The sequence below is a fragment of the Poecilia reticulata genome, linkage group LG13 (genome assembly GCF_000633615.1).
Source record: "Poecilia reticulata strain Guanapo linkage group LG13, Guppy_female_1.0+MT, whole genome shotgun sequence".
NCBI classification, from domain to species: Eukaryota; Metazoa; Chordata; class Actinopteri; order Cyprinodontiformes; family Poeciliidae; genus Poecilia; species Poecilia reticulata.
Genome location: NC_024343.1, coordinates 20,542,485 through 20,562,125, shown reverse-complemented (window position 1 = coordinate 20,562,125; position 19,641 = coordinate 20,542,485). Strand labels below are relative to the sequence as shown.

The following is a 19,641-nucleotide window of genomic DNA, read 5'->3' as shown; positions in this document are numbered from 1 at the left end:
TGTGTGTGTGCGACATGTTAGTAGTGTGTATGTGAGCGAGAAAGATAGCATTTGTGTGCGTGTGCGAGTACAGTGTATGTGTGCGAGAAAGATAAAATGTGTGTGCGTGAGACATTTTAGTAGTATGTATACGCAATTTGAGTATTTTTTGAGTGTGCGTGATGTTTTTTAGAGTGTGCGTGATGTTTTTTAGAGTATGGGTGATGTTTTTTTGAGTGTGCGTGATGTTTTTTAGAGTGTGCATGATGTTTTTTTGAGTGTGCGTGATGTTTATTTGGAGTGTGCGTGATGTTTTTTTGAGTGTGCGTGAGTTTCTTGTAGTGTGTGAGAGACAAAACATAGATTTTGTCCTAAACGGCCCCTCATAGCGTTGCCTCAAATGCCCAACTCGTCAACTCATTGCACTTACCCATCAACATATTCACTTTACTAAACAGATGTTGGTCATGTTATGAAGGTCAAAAGTGGGAAAAGGTGTTTTAGTTCCTAATTCAAACATAGAGACAGAACTTTTGACAGCTGATGCTACCAATGCTGTCAATTAAAGTGATTGAGAGATGGAACTATCAACAAATGAAATTCATCATGACATTAACTCTTGCTGAGAGGGACATGGGAGTTTTTTTGTTTTTTTTTTTTCCTCAGAACGGAGGCTGGTTCAGGCATTTCAAAAGAACATTGATTTTGTGGTCAGATTGACAGTAATGAGCATTTGAGTCTTTAGAAGTCAGTTGGCAGCAAGAAGAAGGATATCATGATTAAAAAGGCCCATATAGGAAGAGTTTAGTGCAAGCAGCCTCTGAATTAGCATCTGCATTGCTATGTCTATTAGCACAGAAGATGCCTTTAGATCTCCCCCTGTCTTTTGATGTCTGTCTCTCTTTCTGTCTGTGCTCCCAGATTCCTACAGATTTTTTTTTAGTGCCACCTCCACTGCAGCCACACCTGTCAGTTTGCCCCTTAGGTTGCTTTTACCCACATTTCCTTTCACGGATTTAACCACCCACAATGCTTTAAACCACCTACTGAGTGGATAACACCATTGCTCCAGGCAAGGATGAGTTTCCGGTTTTATTATGATGCACATCCATGCCCCCCTGTACAGTCCCCCCTCATATTCACACAAGCATGCAAATGCCTAGGCACACACAGCTGGCTGCTCAGTACCTAGGGATACTTGCTTGTTGAGTTAGCCTGCAGTCTTTTTGGGTTTTGCAATGTTGTTGTTTTCTTTACTGGCCTGGAGAGACCTGGCACAGGTGGAGCTCATGGATTTCAAGGTGGTGAAGTGGTTGGTGAGGGGTGGTGGAGTTGTCCTGGAGGGGAACGTTCCACTGATGGGGGATATGGCGTGTAAGTAGGGAAAGAATATGGCACCTGGACCAATTCCTCTCTGGGGTTTTGTGGCAGCTGAGCCAGCCTTGAGCATCTGCACAGCTACGGGGTAATAAGCAGTTTTTCGACATTTGGTGCCGACCCATAAACATGCTTACAGATTCCCTCTCCATAGCCATACACAGAGATGCCTGGCTACATTAAAGCTTGTTTGTGTGCTCCTTTTTTGTTTCATCCTCAGCGGATTTCTGTTCTCACTGCTGTGCCCTTCATCCGCAGCCAAACACAGTTCCTGGTTATAACTTTAGTGTAGCTAAACACAGAGCAGATCTACTTTTTAAACAGATGGCTAGCTTCAAACCCAGAGCCAGTTTTCCCCTTGTGACTTGTTGACTGTCCAGGATAACTCACCAGTTTGCTACCACAAGGCAAAGAAGGAAAACTGCATGAAAGAACAAAAAAATTGAGTGAAGACCCTTTATTTTTCTATTATTTAAAGCAAATGTACAGTAAAAAGAAATTGTTGACACTTTCCAATGTATTTTCCATTAACAGTAAAGCACTTACAGCACTAATTGCTAGACCAACTGGTAATTATGATCTACCTTGCTGTGTTTGCAGCTATGAACAAAATACACCTACATTGCATTTAAAAAGCCTGACAAATAGCTTTAGTTATAAATAAATAATTAAATTCATCCTCCAAATTTGTGAGGTAAATAGCTTTGTTTGCTTCACGTGGGACAGGTTGATATGGAAATGAAGCTGTATCTTCAAAAAGAATCCTACCTTTGTCAATTAGGATAAATTAAGTTGTTTATTGAATTTGCATAATCTGAATGTTTGCAATGTTCAGAACTATTACAATTTGCACTGCACCGCTGAGGTTCCTTGTTGTTTTAATTGCTGTGAATTTTGCCGTGGACTATTTCCTGCTTGAAGATTCTTGCGCAGTGAAATCCACTATCAGTTAAGGGTTTCATTTTTATTGCTTCACATATGAAAAGTAGGGATATGTGATAGCAGAAACATAGACATAAACATCCAATTTATAAGAAACAACCTCAGTGTTTTTTAGCAACATGAGCTTTAAGAAGTGTGGGCTGCAGGGGTATTAAAACTGAGACATAGTTATCCCGGGATAATTCTCTGACAGACTGAGATAAGTTGTCAAACCTGCTCTAAAATTGCTCTAAACAGTACCACGACGTGGCATTGTTTACTGAAAGATTATACGAATAATAGTATTAATGTTATGAATATTATATCCTTCTCAGATGTAGTTCCATAAGTGGTGTAGATACTACAAGGTTGACATTTCACACCTGGGAACATCCTAATCAGGATTCTTTTGTCAATGATACAGATGTGACTCGTTTAAAACCAGACACATTTGGGCTTATTGGCTGTTAACATATACATCAGGACAATCAAAACTAAGTCCAAAATTATTTATATGGCTGACAGATTTAGATTTAAGTGATATTTTGACCTGATCAACATGTTTTTCTAACTGGAGATAATGTTTCATTTTGAAGTGGCCTTGCCAGAGTTTCAGCTGGAATCCCAAAGAGAATATGTGGTAAGAGCTAATAATTAGGATTATGACCGAAAGCCTCAAAACCTTAAGTGATAAAGAGCTAGCTGCAAAAGAAGAATTGGCAAAAGTAAAAGTTGAAACATGCAAGTAGTTGGTCAACAAGTGATAGTTTGAATACATTTTTGAAAGCCATGCACACAGGATGTGGTGTGGTCATTACTTTTTCAACTGGCTGAGCAAATTTCAGCGGTGCTGCTTGCTGGGAATACAGTTAACAAAAACCATACAGTATGTCACTAACAGATGTTGAGATGTGTCATCAGGTAGTCAAATACAGATCATTTAAAAGTTATGGAATAACCATCTCCATCCGATACGTTATCAACACAGGATACCACAATTAAACTGAAAGTATTCCTCTTTTTCTACTGTTTTTTTCTTTCTGCCATTTAGTCATCAACAACATCAGCAACGAGAAATGTTTTCAAAGCTTACAATTCACTGCACCGCGTTTGAGGATGCCAGTTGAGTAATTGCTTGTCTTTGTGCATCCCTGTTTTTATAGATCTCCCTCTTGTCAATCTCTCAGTGGAGCCTCAACCCGTTTTGGAGGGCAACCTTGTGAAATTCCACTGCTCTGCAAAGGCCAACCCTCCCGTTTCGCTCTACAGGTGAGTCTATAGCAAGCCGTGACTCCAGTGCCCACACATAAGTCATCCACAAAGCTTTAAAGATCCTATAAAATATTGAAGGATGAGGAGAGACGCACTTAATGAGATATTTTCTGATCGATGTAGAAGGCGAAAAATAATTTTCACATGGCACAAAATTTAACACAATATTGATGGTATTAATCTTTGTCAGACACCTTATAATACCATTGCACCATTACCTCACCTCATACTTGTTATGAGAGGACACAAAACAATGAAACACTGCTGAAAAATATAATGGAAACATATTACAGAAAAACCATTTGGGAAAGCGTGTCATGTTTCACTGGGCTGCAGTAAAATAATACAGAGCTTTGTTCCACAACTATTTGCTTTATGGTCACATCATCTCCCTTGAACTTTAAATGTCCATGAGTGTGTCGGAGGAAAGCTGAAAATCTAATTTGCGTGACATCTGAGGAAGATGTCAAAATTGCTGCTTTTTTCCCCATGAAATTATGTGTTAAGACAGCACCTGCCCCAGGGATCTGCCAGCTTTGTGCAGTGGTAATGGGTGATTCTAGGCTTTTATTTCTCGTTTTACAAATGACAATCTGAAATAGTTGAAGTTGCCCGTCGTAAAGAAATAATGTGTTTTCACCCACACAAGAAATGTTAATATTGCTAAAATGAGGAAGCAAAATTTATTTGGAAGCAAGTTAAAATATGCAATTATCAAATGAGAAACAACGGGAGAGGCAGAAGGAAAAGAGCAAACCATTAATCAAAATTCAGTCCCTCATCATGTGCTGATTTCCCTTTTCTGAATATCAACTCTACTAAGAGGTGACATTAAAAAGGCATCAGAACCATAATGCTAAAGGTTCTTCTTTTGTCCACAAAAATATAGATCAGACTGCTGGTGACCAATCATTTGAATGTATTCAAGATTGCTCTTGAGCAGATGAGTTGGCCATATATTCTTGTTTTCAGACTCTGTAAGAGTTTGAAGAACAACGTTTTTGTTTCTGAACTTTGATAAAAAACAGTTTTTTCAGTTCATTTGTGTCCCTGTCACAAACATGAATGATGTTGGGGTCTAAAGGCAAAGTTTTCTGATATTTTGTTGTGTTTTTAATTCAGTGCATAAAAACATTGATCCACATTCCATCTATCCATCCAGTCATCTTCTTCTTAATGGTGTGTGTCTTTGCAAAATTTGGTGTGGAGAAATGTAGAGTTTTGATTAGGAATCGTGTCTCAAACGGGGGTATTATGTGTTATAGAGGCACATTTTATGTCACAATCAAGTAACTATGTTATAAAAATGCTGTATATACCACAAACCATTTCAAATAATGTTGCATCATAGCATAGAAATTGGCTTCTGTCTCTTTATGAACCTTCAAACCTTCAGCCTTCACTACATGTGGCTATAACAAATAATGTAAGAGGTTCATCATAGTCATAATCTTTCATATTTAACAAAAATTCAATGGCCCAGCCCACGTTATTTTTTAGATTTAAGCATCTTTGTGATTATTTCTTCTTATTTACTTATTGTACTTAATACTTAGCAACCAAAATAAATACAATCAGACACTGGATAAACATATGGATACAAAGTGAACTACATAATGAGAAGTAAAAACATAAAAAAATGAGAACATCACAATATATACTTGTTAAAATCTATCCACTTCTTTCTAACATCTTCAACTCTGATGAAGCAAGAAAATGCACCTCTGTTGTTCTTACAAATCCTGTATGGCCCTCCACATGAGGAGTACTAAAGTGATTTGTCAAGAGATGGTTCACTGTGTGGGAGGTTTTTAAATCTGAGCAGAAAAATAAATGGAGTCAAATCAATAGCAAAAGCAATTGGCCTGGCTCTGAATCTTGTAATGGTACTGGGAAATGAAATGGGTGTACAACACACTCACAGGTGGCAAAACAGAGATGTTGCTTTTGTTGTATAGATCATGCACTTTGGAAAAAAAAAAAGAAAAGAATGCGGGAGAAAGGGCAGTGATATTGTGGAAAACAAGGTGCGTGTATGCGTTAGACTTTGTCTGTGAACAGCACAGACAGATCATCTTTTTCACCTGCAGAGGCTACAAGGCTGGATCAATGCTAGAATCAGACCTCTCCACAGGGTATAAAGAGATTCGACTCTATGGCAGCTGACATATTCCTCCACCATAACAATCTATAGAATAAAAGAATCGGTTGAAGGATAAAACCAAAATGGATTGAAAACATCCTTTTTCTACTTTAAAATATGTTCCTCCACTTGTTACACTAGCAATTCACCATGAATACATTTTTAAAGTAAATCTAATAACCTTTTCTACTAGGTTTTACCCTTCACCAGGTTTTCATGGTCACCTGTTTAGATTTAACAATGCTCTAACGCCTTGCTGTGCCATTTCCTCTACAGCACAGTAGACAAGAAATTTTAAGCGTCCATAATAATATTTGCCTGGGGGACCTCATCTATGTAGATGCCCGCACGCAGTCTCCCTCTGAGAGCAAGATCATCATGGAGTGCAGAAAGCTGGTCAAGCAGTGTGGGACCATTATTCAGTGCTAATACACTGTCTTCCACAGATCAGATAGAGCCCAAAGACAGAGTAGTTCTTAGACGGATGGCCTCTTTTCCGTTCCCCAGAGAGTCATCCATTCCCTATATGCACTGCACCATCGTAACATCTTCCAATAGACACTTGAGACATACACCCAAGATACTGCGGGGCAATAGTCAAAAGCATAGCGCCTCCAGCTGCCTGAGACCCATTGTGACTGCAACGGCATTTTAATAAAACTGTGTTAAGGCAGGAGAAAAAAAATTGAGCTCTTTCCACAGAACTTTTCCCCAGAAAAAAAAAAAGAATGAGAAAACAAATCCAGGTGTGGTGATTTAAAGAGTAGAACAGGAGTACAGGCAGTCATTTGCTTACCTGCAATCTGCTGCTCTGTGTGTGAACTGCTGGTTGTAACCTGTAGTGAGAAAGGGTTTTAAGTGTTCAGGAAGACTTGAAAAGTGCTGGATAAATCTACTTTTTGAAAAGAAAAAAGTGACATCTCAAACATCTTAGAACCGGTATGTCTGTAAGAAGTCTATTCTGGTATAAAGGCTCCAACACAAAGGTTAACATAGGAAATCCTAAAGTTCTTATACATGCAGAGTTAACCACATCCGTGTCCACTGTAGGCGCTTATTCACTTGGAAATAGAAATAAAAAATGCACCTCCATGTGTAATGCAACATATCATTTTTGTTTTCAGTGCTAGTTTTTGGATGTTTTCATTTAAAAACTCTACCTTGCTGTATACTCACTGTATTGTAATACTTCTTTTTTGCAAGTACAAGCAACACACAGCAACAAAGAGTGTTTTTACCAAAAAGTCAAGTAATTGCTTGAGATTCTCAGTGTAGTGCCTGGAAACTTGAGATCTTGTGGTATTAAAACACCAGAATATGTCTCCTTACGGTTATGACTGTCTCACAAAGGGCTGAATTAGTGGGACAATTTGTTTGGTGAACAAAGTCAGCAATTTGGAAAGGCTTCGCAGAGTTTCACAAACTTGACATCCTATTTCATCTATAGTTAATACAGTATATGAGACTTATTTTAAGTCAAAAAGTAGTTTTTCAAATTTCATTGTTGTATTACCTAATGATGCAAAGCATTGAAAAACCTTCCACTGTTTATAAATTCTTTGCTCATCAGCACTTTAGGTACTTGGTAGAAAACAAAATATAAAAAATATAAAAGAAGAAAAATTGCATGCTTTGTTTTTGTAAATATGCAAATAAGGAAAAAACTGTTGGTGTTGCCAGTGCTCAATAAAACCATGATGGAAGATATTTGGAAAATGCAAATAGAATCAAGAAAAACGAACAACGTCCAGCAGAGAAATGATATTCCTGATCATTTTAATATCATTCATACCTGTCGACATTCAAGTTTCTCTACTTTGTTTTCTTTTGTACCCTTTTGAAATACTGGGCTACAAGTGGGGACCTTGATTTAATTTCTTGCGAGATCATCAGAGATGCAGTCTTTTTACGGCTATGTGAAAAGAGCTGGACGCTGTTTCTGAGCTTGCATATTTTCAATATCACAGTGACAGAAATCTTCCGTTTTAAAATGCATGGAAGGTGGACTAGAACGGCACTGTGCCGTGCTTAACCATGTTGATAATAGCTATGAGTCCTGATTTACTGTGCACCTTGAAGCTGATGGCACAGATATCCGCCTAATTTAATTGCTAGTCTTTTATTGCCCTAATAACGATTGGCAAATGCAAAATCTCCTTCTCTGTTTCACTTTCATCTTCTGCTTCCATTAACAGCAGACCTTTTTATGTCTGGAACAGTGTTAATTTAAACACCTTTCACCAAACATAAACAGCTGTAACTCACACGCTGATCCATGCTGCTGCAGACACACCCAGGCAGACAGAATTCACAGCTTTTGTCTGAATGAAATCCCTGAATACAACACGGCGGTGTAGACTGAGTCAGCTATTGAGCAAGCCTTGCATTGGCCCTTTAACCCTCCCAAAGGGAACGCAGGTGTTTCTTGTTACCTAAGGCTAGCTATGTTTAGACATGAGTTTTGGACATGGCCCAGCACACCAACAGAGCTCTCTTGCTCCCCGAGGACGACGGTATTCTGTCTCAGTTCCCCCTAACGCTGTCAGGGGCTCCCTAACCTGGCAGCTGCAACCTCATCTCGGGAGCAGCCGGCTGCCCAAACATCTGTGCTTAACCCATTATGACTCCTGCAGTTTTGGCTTATAAAGTGGCAGCAGAAACAGTTTCATTGTTTCCTAATTTTATTGCCCCATGTGTCACCGTCTTCACAGTTATTTTGCACATTTTTAAGGGGGGGGTATTAAGACCTTTGGTGGTTTTCTGAGAACTGGTACCAGTCCAGGAAGCAGTCATAAAGGAAAAAAAAAAAAGCATTTTCCTACTATTATTTTATTTCTTGTCAACGTTGTCACTTTCATTTTTACCTTACCATTTATCACTGTCCTTGCCCTCATTATAATTACAGCACTGCCAGTGTGATTAATACCTTATTCTGCAAGTACATCTTGATCAACTTCACCCTTCAAACTGAAGCTAAGTAGTTAATGTTCAGGGGTGAAGTCCAGTCAATTTGTTTTGACTATGTAGCATCAATTTTAAAGCAGGTGCTGGAGTGCATCCAAGGTGTCAAGGGGTAAAAGGCAAAGTAATACACTGGACATGCCAACCCCACATAGCCAAGAGCCAACAGCCTGTGAAGCAACAGTACTGATTACAGTGTAATGTATCCCTAACAATGTAGCTCAAATGAAACAGTTCAACTTGTAGTTGTGTAGTAGTTACTTGCGAGTAATTATACATTGTGATCTTCTCGCATATTATCATGTTACAACCCTGTACTACAATGTTTTTTTTTACTAGAACGTATGAGACAGATCAATAAAAAGTAGTAAATAATAGTGAGCTGGAAAGAAAAAGATGAATTTACTGTCAGCATAATTTAAAATGTGAAGAGGTGAAAGAAAGTGATTTGATCAGATAAGATATACATTTTATTTTTTGTCTTCATGACCCTGAACAAACTGTCCTGTCCATGAAGCATGGTGGTGTCAGGTTCATGCTCGTCATAGTTTGGCTTTATGTTATGTTATGCTTCTGAATAGTGAGAGAGAGCAAGACTTTCAGCAGATAACAGGAAGGCTAAACAGAGTATTTCTCCGTTTTATTTTTTCTAAGTGTTTAACTTGCAGTTAGGACATTTATCACAATAATTTGTGGTATTTATTCACATAAAGCACTGCAAAACAGAGCACTATAATTGAATTTATGATGTGTTGTAGGTTGATTGTGGAAACAAATGCAGAACGAAAGAGGCAGCTTGTAAATGAAGGATGTTTAATAAAAATGATGAACAAAAACACTTACAGAAAGCACAGGGAACACAGGGAGCCAGAGCAAAACCAAAGAGAAAAAAATCCAGCAAGGAGACACGAGCAGAACGCAGAGCAGACCGGGTTAGTAATGGGATGTGATGGGAGGAACCAGCAAGGTGAGACAGAGCATGAGTAACTTGGGGAGGTTGTTTACCAAACAAGAAACAGGTGGTTGATTAGAAACGGGTTGCAGGTGTGAGAGGAGCGAGTACAAGGCAAATTGAGGAGAGAGAACGAAAGTGGCACAGGGGACGAGGGAGAGTACACAAACTAGGAAATAAATCTAACACTGAAGAAAAACTAGACCAAAGAAACAATTTAACTAAACATAAACTAGAATCGCTAAGGAAGAACTGAATTAAAGCCAAACAGAAACAAGACTGATCTAATGAAAAAGAAACTGAAGAATACAGAATGATCAAACTAGAATGAAATAAACACCAAACAACCCCAGATCTGTGTGCAGCGGTGCCAGAGCAGCTCTTATCATCAGGCAAAAAGCAAGTTATGAGCAGTTCTGCTGTAAAACATAAATGAACCTAAAAAAAACAAAATGCAAAGCCCAATTAGAATTCTGCTTCACTTGAGCTACTGATTGAATGAGGTAATCTGTTCTCATTTAAATGATAGCATTTTAGTCAAGCATGAGGCTAGCTTACTCATGGAAAACAAATTAGCTCCCCATCCCATGGAAACTCTCCTCAGGACTGGCAGAGAGAGAAAATTGAGACAGGCGCCGGTTGCGTACTCATTTGCCGTATCAGCATGCAGACACTTGTCTTCTATGGATGTTTTCATCGTGCATCATGCACTGGGTGTCCCACAGCGCCATCTAAATTTTCTAAGGGGAACCAATACATCTGAAGACACCTTTGCTTCATTTTTATAAATGGGCCTTGTCTTTTGAAGCAGCTGAAAGCCAAAACAATGCATGCAGAGTGGGGCACAGCTGCCCGTGGCATCATCAACGTCTTACCTTAACACATGTGGCATGTCATGAAATATATCATTCAAAAACACAAGCAGATGCTTTTTCTTTTGTTTGTTTTCCAAGTGATCCCAAGTCAATTCATTAATGTCAGCTGTTGTGTTTAATACAGTATGTCTCTAGCAAAGTCTTCAAAGGTGGGAGAGCTACCTATTTGTCATTCTGTGATTTGTTTGTCTTGGTTGGCGCTCTGCGCTGCTCTCTGTCTGGTGTAATGAGGAACGTGCTGTCTGCTCTGAGTTGCCAGAAAGCTTGTCATTGCATGGAGAGCTGCCACAAAAATGTGCTGAAGCCAGCGTAGAAAACCTGCCCCAGAACTGTGATTTATTCACCCAAAAGAACTATATTGACGGAAGGGGATGGGAGAAAGCTGTCTTTACCCTTAACCCATTCATTCGTTCTTCACCAATCTTCCCTTCTTTTCCACCATCTGCTCTTCATCTCAGGTGGGCCAAAGGCGGGAACATGCTTAAGGAGGTCTCTGGGGACACCTATGAGGTTATCGTGGACCACTCTTTCTTCACAGAGCCTGTTTCTTGTGAAGTTACTAACTCGCTTGGCAGCACCAACGTCAGTCGGAACGTCGATGTATACTGTGAGTGATGAAATTCTCTAGCGTGCCTGTGTAAATAAACAACTTTACAATAATGCAAAGTCCTACATGTTTGCTGTCTTTTTCCTTTTCTTTCTTTTGCTAAGCTCCAGAGATTGAAGCACGTCATTCTTAGATATTAGTACTTTATATCATTTATTGTGGGTTTTTTATTCCAACAGTTGGGCCTCGTATGGCTGCCGAACCTCAGTCCTTGCAAGTTGACCTGGGATCTGAGGCCATTTTCAACTGTGCTTGGACAGGAAACCCTTCTCTGACCATAGTGTGGATGAAAAGAGGCTCTGGAGTGGTAAGTGTCATTTTTCACAGAATTTACCTCTCTGAAATGTAAATATCCAAATACAGGCACATCTTCATAAATGATCCAAAAGTGAATACATTAAAATTCAATTCAAAAAATGAAACTAATATATTTCATAGATCTCACAAGAAGTAAGAATATTTATTTATTTATTTATTTATTTATTTATTTTCTAGGATTGTTGCTTGTAAAATCTTGGAAAATTAAAATATTTGAGGAAAAAAAAAAACAAAACAAAAAAAAAAATATATATATATATATATAATTTATTATTATTATTTTTATGTGTCCTTGCACTAAACAATATATAGTTTAAACAGCGGATCTGGGTGTGTTAATTATGAACTGCTGTGTAAATACAGTATAGCAAGGGTGCAATCAGTCCATCGCTCTGCTGAAGGGCTAACAAAGCACATGTTGCCACAGTTGTAGTTCATGTCCTGAAATATCTGGGTAGCTATTAAAGCAGCGACTCTAAGCTGCAGCCCAGATGTTGAATGCACTTTTCCTCTGAATTATTTTACAGCTGAGGTTATCCCCATGGCTTGTTCACATTTTTTTGCCTGCAGTTTTTGTCACTCAACTTTCCAAATAATGTTCTCAGACAATTTTTATAGTGATGAACTTTGAGACTCTCAGTAATGTTCTGTCGAACAGGTGTCAACTCTACACCATAAATTAACCTAAATTCTAAATTAACCATTATTTTCCAATAGTCCAATTAATTTGAGTTGTGAGCCATTATTATTAAGAATAAATCAAAACAGAAGTCTCTTCAGAGCGTGTATGTTTGTCTGATTCAAGATGCAATTTCACCATTACGATATTTTGTGATAGACCAAGAAAAGTTCTAAGACATCTAGGAGGTTAACATTTGAGAACCGGATTTGGAAACCATTGGTCTAAATGGAATACTCTATGGGAAACGGTTTTCAAGAGTTAACTACATTGCTTTGAATGTCTATTAAAACTTTTTTTTTTCGCCCCATCTTTGTGACCTGCTCTCTCATGAGAGCCATTGCTTTGATCCAGAAAATCAGACTCATTCCACCTTTCCTTTTGTCAACATCAAAGGCCATAGCCTTTCCTCCACTGAGCTCAGACCCTAAATTGGATTTTAATAATTGAGAAGAGCTGCCCTTTAAGGTATTAAGTGGTCCGTGTGCTGCCTTGGTACTTTTTCCTCCTTAGCCCTGCCTGACTGCTATCAGAAATGCAAAGGCTCTTTCGGGCTCATTGCAGCTGATGACTTACGGATTTTTCTCGCCTACAGGTTCTTAGTAATGAGAACCTACTAACTCTGAAAAACGTGAGACAAGAGGACGCAGGGAAGTATGTCTGCCGCGCTGTCGTCCCACGTGTCGGAGCCGGGGAGAAGGAAGTCTCTCTCACCGTAAATGGTGAGTCGTGTCACTGTTGTGTCCCCCACACAAACCGGTCATGATGGCCTCCACATAGCCGTCGTCTGTAAAACGTAGACAGCAGTGTGAATCTGGAGGTCTGAGGTCAACAGCAACAACAAGAAAGCAATTTGTCACTGTAGTCAGCATTCTGTTCCCTTCGTAGCTCACAGACGCCATTCACTGAGAAACTTCTAACATAACATTCTGTTTCTCTTCAGCAGTCTTTCATTTGATATATCATTTTCTTGAAAACGTGGTTAATTTCCAGCGCAGGCCTTGAATTATAATGCCCGCCAATAGATGTAGCACATAAAAACGGTACAAAAACATGCCCATGCAGATTAAGCTTTCTAACCAAACTAATTTGATGCACAATACACAGTCCTTTCATTAGGTCTCACTACTGTGAAGCCTTTCCATGATAAAAGGAAGAAAAAAAATAAACACAAACTAGCCTTTTCAGGACATGGTCTTACATTTCATAAACAGGTGAAATGTGCTTAAATGCTAATTAGATTCAGCATGAGTCACAGGGAGGCTGCCTTTTTCTGAGGCACTGACTAACTAATGAATACCAGCCTTGGTGGGAGACCTGGCAACTCTCAAACAAATGACTTCATTATCAGTGCTTGATATTCATGGAGCATGCTTCAGCATGGCAGAGGGTCTGAGTTGTGGGATTTACATGTTGTTCTTTTTTTTATATCCCCCTGTGTCCATCTGTGAGAAAACTGGACAAAAACAAGACCTAAAAAGAAGGATATTGTTAACACTTGCACTGGATCGTTGCGCACTTTGAAAGCTAACAAAATGCTTTGCCTGTAAGCAACTCTCATGCTGATTTGGGGATGAAGATATTTCAAGTGGCAAACATGCTGTTTAAAGGTTTCCCTTTTCACAAACCCAGACACTGGTTTTGCATATCAGAGGGAACGAGATACCAGCATTCCCTCAAGCAAAGGATCAGAACCATGACTTTCTATGAACCGCAAGGAGCCCCCTCGTTCTGGGAAAGGAATTAAGTCTAAACCCTTGCAAGAGAGGAAAATTCACGTCTACTTCTATTGTCTCCCATTCCTTTGATAGCAACCTAGTGTGCCATTCTCTTTGCAGCTTTATTATTTACACTGAATACGTTTCACCCACTGTACTCGCTGTTATTTTGATTGCACCTCTTTTTTTTTTTTCTTCTCAACTAATGGAGATTGTGTTGTTTTTCAAAATGATGCCATGAAAGAAAGATGATGGACTGTTTTAATAAAGATTACAACACAACTCAGGGCACTCTGGGAAACCTGCGGCAAAGCTGAGATGACATGTTTACTTGGTCTCTGTAGAAATCCTTCAAGTGAATTTGGAATGCCCTGCAGTCTTTTTTATTTCTTAATGCTCTTTGTTCATTGCCTTTTTTTGTGTATCTCCAACCTCCGCGCTCGAATTGTCATTTGACATTCAAAGCCGCCATTCTTTTTAGCCTTCTGAATAATTGAATTCCATCTCTTCTTCCTAACTTTCTGAGGAATCTTGAGTCAATTCTCACCCAGACCTTGAGGCAAATCAAATAGTCCGACTGTGCAAACACCGCGGTTGAAGTGGCGTCGTGTGGGGAGCTCTCACCCGATATTCATTGATTGCCCCATGCCACCATCTCATCCACAAATGAACCTCGCTTCTCGTCAGGCCTTTTTTTACCCCCAATATCATCGACTGTCAGATGCGCACAATTGATTCCGACCACAATTTGCTAAGATAGCAGATGTGCAGGGTTTGTCAGCAGGATTGCTGTGGCACAATAACAGATCAGGGAAGGAAGGCTGCACCACATTTCTAGTATTCATGATGTGACGGCATCTGTTGCACTTTTTGCTGCTTTTGTATTATTTGTTTTTCCCGCAGTCATCCGCTGATTCCTTAAAGCCATCATTTAAATTACATGTGTTTATAATTTGTCATCCCCTCTATCTCCCCCAGTCGTTTTGTGTCACCGACTCCCACTGTGGCATATCCACGTGAGCATGAGGATTTTTCTTTCCCTGGGGAAGAATGTAATTTAATTATAATCAAACAGCTAGCAGGGGAAGCAGTTTGTGTTTAAATCACTAATGGATATATATTGCTTACTGCAGTCAACCATTTTTCAGAATGGATTTGTTTCTCAGGGTTCAAACGCAAAGTCGGAAAGTGGCTTAATGCATGTAGGACAGTCTGGGATGTTTTTAATTGGCTGTTGTTTATATAGCAGAAATTGTTACTGCAAACTGTCTAAATTGTTATCATCCTGATGAGATGGGAGTAAGAGACCATTTCTGGAATGCTTGAAAAGATTTAACTTTTAAGCTAAAGACCATCTCTTTACACTTTAAGTAATTCATCCATGTGTGTGAGTAAGCTTTTTACTTTGTGTGGGCAAAATGACACTCAAATGAGCCCAGTGCAACTGAAGGAGGGAGTGAGGGCTGGAAAATCTTGCAATATCCCACAGAACACTGGCTTTTTTTAGTTCCTTGACTGTCTTTATATAGCTATGTAATTAGCAGTCCTGCATTTTTAAAACTGGACATTATATCATGAAAGATAAAAAAAAAAAAAACCTCTGCATTTGGGATGTAGCAGTTAAACTTCTGCTCTGTGTAAAACGATAACTTCAAACATCACACACTGTCTGCTCAGCTCAAGCTACATTTTCAATCCGTTTATTCCCCATTTTTAAAACCAGGGTGATTCATTTAAAGGTTTTGGCTTGTACAGAAGATTACATCGGCTACCCTAATTTTAGATTTAATGTCTTACTCATTTTGGGGTACAACGTATAAATGCACAGGTTTGAATTTTTAATATTTTTTACTTTCTGTAATCTTCACAAGCCCAACTAGATGAGTATTGTGCAGGAAATATTTTCAATTTAAAAAATGACCTTCATTCTAAAACTGAAAGAAGTCAAATTTAAAGAAAAATTGGACAAATGGATAACTTAGAAAATGTCAATAACTGAAAGAACTGCATTAACTATGAAAACTGGTAACTGTTCCCCATGTTTAATTGTTAATTTTGTTGTACTTAGTTTTTTTTTTTTTTCTGGGATGGGTGTTTTCTTTGTCTGTTTATTTAAAAAAATAAGGAAAACAACTTATTAAAAAATAAAGCAAAAACCATAACTGGAGCAAACACTGCATATAGATGCGGATTACAGTGGACTTACTAATAGGATTTGCAATCGAAATGTTTGCAAACTAAAGGCAATTAGCTAGAATGGAAGACATTATATATTTTACCTAGCATACAGAGGAGGCTCTTGCTGCATGGATGTACAGAGGGAGAGATTTGAATAAAGCAGTAGTCTATATGCGTTTGGCCCACAAGCCACAGATGCTGCTTCTTAACTAATTAGGGTGTTGCTGGAAACAAGGAACATCAAAATAAAAAATACCTCGGTGTGTATTTCGTTAAATCATTTTTACACAAATAAAACCAAGCTGACTTTCTACTTGTGGCAAGTGAAAACACAGTTGGAAAGCTATGTGTTGTAACTTTTATTATTTGAAAAAAAATCGAAGCTTCAGCATTTAAACAGCAGTGTGGGGTTGGACTCTGCTCTTTCTGCAAAGTTTTAGACATTTAAAACACACACACACGCACACACACTGTTAGGCAGTGTTTTGCACTGCCTTTCACACACACGCACACACACACGCGCACACACACACACGCACACATATCAAATACAAAGTAGAAACATGTTGCCTAATCCCTTCACATCTAATTTTTTATTTGCAATAAAATATTTGTGTAGAAGTAGCGAACAAAACTCTCTGCTGTTAGATGATTATGAGTTTGTGCCTCACTTTGTTTCTCTGTATGAACTCTTTGCACAGATGTTGTCTGTAAATTGTGAATCTTATTTCAGCTCCAGTTTTAAGCACTATGTTTGACCAGAAAATAAAACCGCGAGTGTTTGTGGCCTGTGGCGGTGGCATTAAGTTACTCAGAGTGTGTTTCACGATCTCTAGTGGAGAAGATTCAGATCTTGTTTTTAATCAGCCCAATCGAAGAAAGAGATAATAATTTGCAACTTCGCCAAATCTACTCTGACTAAATGGAGGTGATGGGATGCAGTGAAGCTGAAGTTCCACGTTGTGTAGGTTTATTAGTTTTTTTTCAGGTACATATTTAAAACAACAACCCTCTTGCTGTTAATTATTTAAATGAAAATAAAACAATTTCCTTTCCATGCCCAAATGAACATTGCATTTCTAAGTATTCTATTGTAAATGTATTTGCACAGACGGGTCCTTATGCTACTATTTATGACAAATTCATGTGTCAGTTTTTTTTTGTTTTTTTGTTTTGTCAAAAACTTGAACTGACTCTGATTGACAGGTTTAGTGGAAACCTCTCAGTGGAAATCATGGCTATGAATGAGCAAAACATTGACAGTCTCACTTGTTTCTGGGTTTTTCTTTCCCCCCTTTGCAAAAAAAAGGAAAATAAGCGCATAGAAATCCTTAGAACCACACAGAGGCAGAGGGGGAAATGTCAAGCAAATGTCTAACTTAAGGGAAGGAAATGTTAGCTGTGGCATTTTGACACCCACACTGATATTGTGTAATCAGCTTGCAATGTCCACTCTTGAGGCAACACCTCCTCAAATGAGCGAGGGAAACATTGCACCTAACATTTTGATTACCTTCCCTGCTGCCTAGCATTGATGTTGTAGTGCCACCCACCTCCCTATTACAAACATGTTTGTGCTCTGATCAGACAGTGCAAGTAGCAAACACGTGCATTCATAACACACACACACACAGACAAGCTCTTTTAACCCAGCCTGTGTGATAAAGATATCTAATTATATACCTAATTTGCAGCTCAGATCCATAGAATGAATCCTCCCCAGCCATTAAAACCAACAAAGCAATTGATCTTGCAGACAACTGGAGTTAATGCTAACCATGTACATTCAATTTTTTAATCAGGAGGTAATGCATGTAAATGACACCTGTCAAACATATAATGAATTGTAGGCAGTAGCACATACTTTCTGTATGTGCAGGTAAACTTGTTGAGGAAGAGGAGCAGCTTTTGGTGTATTTATCATAGATTGCAGCATGCAGCATGCAGCAGCAGCATCGTTACAGCATCCTCCAGAAGCATACCAAGACACCATCTGGCAAAGTCTCATTAAAATGCTAATTCATTTTAATAAGAGACAGGTAATAAACTGCAATTATGTATCGTCGGCGAGATGGCAGAGAGCAGGAGTTTGAGGAAGTCGGCAGGGATGTGAGTTATCTTGCTAATCAAGAATCTATCTCGCTTACCCCCACATTAAACCACATCCTTAACCTTAATCGTCTCACATGTGATATAGCGTTTGGTTTGAACTGGGTTTCAGGACAATGGGATCCTCTTATGTGGAAACTTTTCTGTTATTAGATACCAAAAGCTGGGATTATTCTCGGTTTTTCTTCAGTGTCTTCTTTAATCAAGCCCCCCAAAAATAATCTTCACACTGTATTTGATTAAATATGAAGTAGTTTATGTCTACAATGAAAAAAAAAAACTTTCGATTCCATATTTACATTGCTTTTGCCATACCTAATAATGTCAGACAAGTTGGGTTACTCACTTTGGTAGATATCTCAGAAGTGTCAAACTGGTGGTGGAAAGGCAGAAATAAGAGCAGAAAAAAGTACATCCAAGTAACAGATGGGACACATACTACATTACAGAACAGGATTGAAAAGTTCATTTATTAAGTAATTCAACTTAAAAAGTGAAATATTTGGGGGGGTTTTCAAGTGGTTCAATTTAAAATTTGAACCACTCCAAATTTAAAATTGAAGTGGTTCCTATTTTCTAATGGGTGAGAAAATAGGAAAAGAAGAGACTGTAGGACATAAGGTCGTGGTTAAAGAAGCTGCCGGTTCAAAGAGTGCTGACTCAGAGGACATTTAGTGAAAAGTTGGATGGAAGAAAAATTGTGGCCAAAAAAAAAAGCGCACAACCAACAAGGATGACCACAAGCTTCACGGGGTTGTGAAACTAAGACTATCGTAAAGGTTCACAAGGTGTTGATTGCAACTGGAGCCAGAGTTTAAAGAGCCCCCACGTGTCTATCAAGGCCGTGGGCAACAACTGATGCATTCCTTGTGGTTAGCTATTCTTGAACTGGAGACATTTCTACATTAAAAATCCTTTTTTCAGGTCTTAAATAACATTAACATTTTCTGAGGAATTAAATTTTTGTTTTGATTCGCTGTAAATTATAATCATTTGTCAATCACTTGAAGTATATCAGACTTGTAAAAATGAATCAGTGCATGAGTTTTACTTTTTGAATTAATTGACTGAAATGAAGGACCTTAACAAGGATATTCCAACTCATTGAGATCCCCCTGTAAACAAATGTAATTTATTACAAAAACAATACAGTTTTACTCTGCTGAACACATTGAAGATCAAGTGTGAACTCACCTGAATTATGGAATTAGATTGGATGTGATTGTCTGCATATTGCCGTCACCTGGTGTGAGCATCCTCCTGGCCAGATGGTGAGCGGTCCAGCCGCTTAGGCTGAGCTGCCCTTGTCTGGCGAGGTTTTGTACCTGGACCAAAGCTGAAGATCCAGCTGCTTGAAGTCCTTGCCAGTTGCTCCTGTTGATTTAACAAGTCTATTATCAGACAACATCTGTTATTTAGTGTGTCAATAGTTAATATGAATTAGACAAAACAAATAGCGCAGCTAAAAAGGGAATCTCAAATAAACAGTGTTTATTTATTTGCATTCACAAAAAAAATCTCAGATTTGTGAAGCTTTCTTTAGTGACCTGCT

The 19,641-nt window shown here is 38.6% G+C and overlaps 1 protein-coding gene across 9 annotated transcripts in view; it reads left to right on the top strand.

Annotated features, from left to right (window-relative positions):
* Positions 1 to 19,641, top strand: part of kirrel3b (kirre like nephrin family adhesion molecule 3b) — a 225,605-nt gene that overhangs the window by 186,637 nt on the left and 19,327 nt on the right. For all 9 annotated transcript variants that reach the window (XM_017308241.1, XM_017308242.1, XM_008425956.2 and 6 more), the window contains 4 exons: positions 3,441 to 3,546; positions 10,939 to 11,087; positions 11,267 to 11,394; positions 12,680 to 12,806. In XM_017308241.1, coding sequence (XP_017163730.1) covers positions 3,441 to 3,546; positions 10,939 to 11,087; positions 11,267 to 11,394; positions 12,680 to 12,806 — 510 coding nt within the window. The remainder of the gene's footprint in view (positions 1 to 3,440; positions 3,547 to 10,938; positions 11,088 to 11,266; positions 11,395 to 12,679; positions 12,807 to 19,641) is intronic.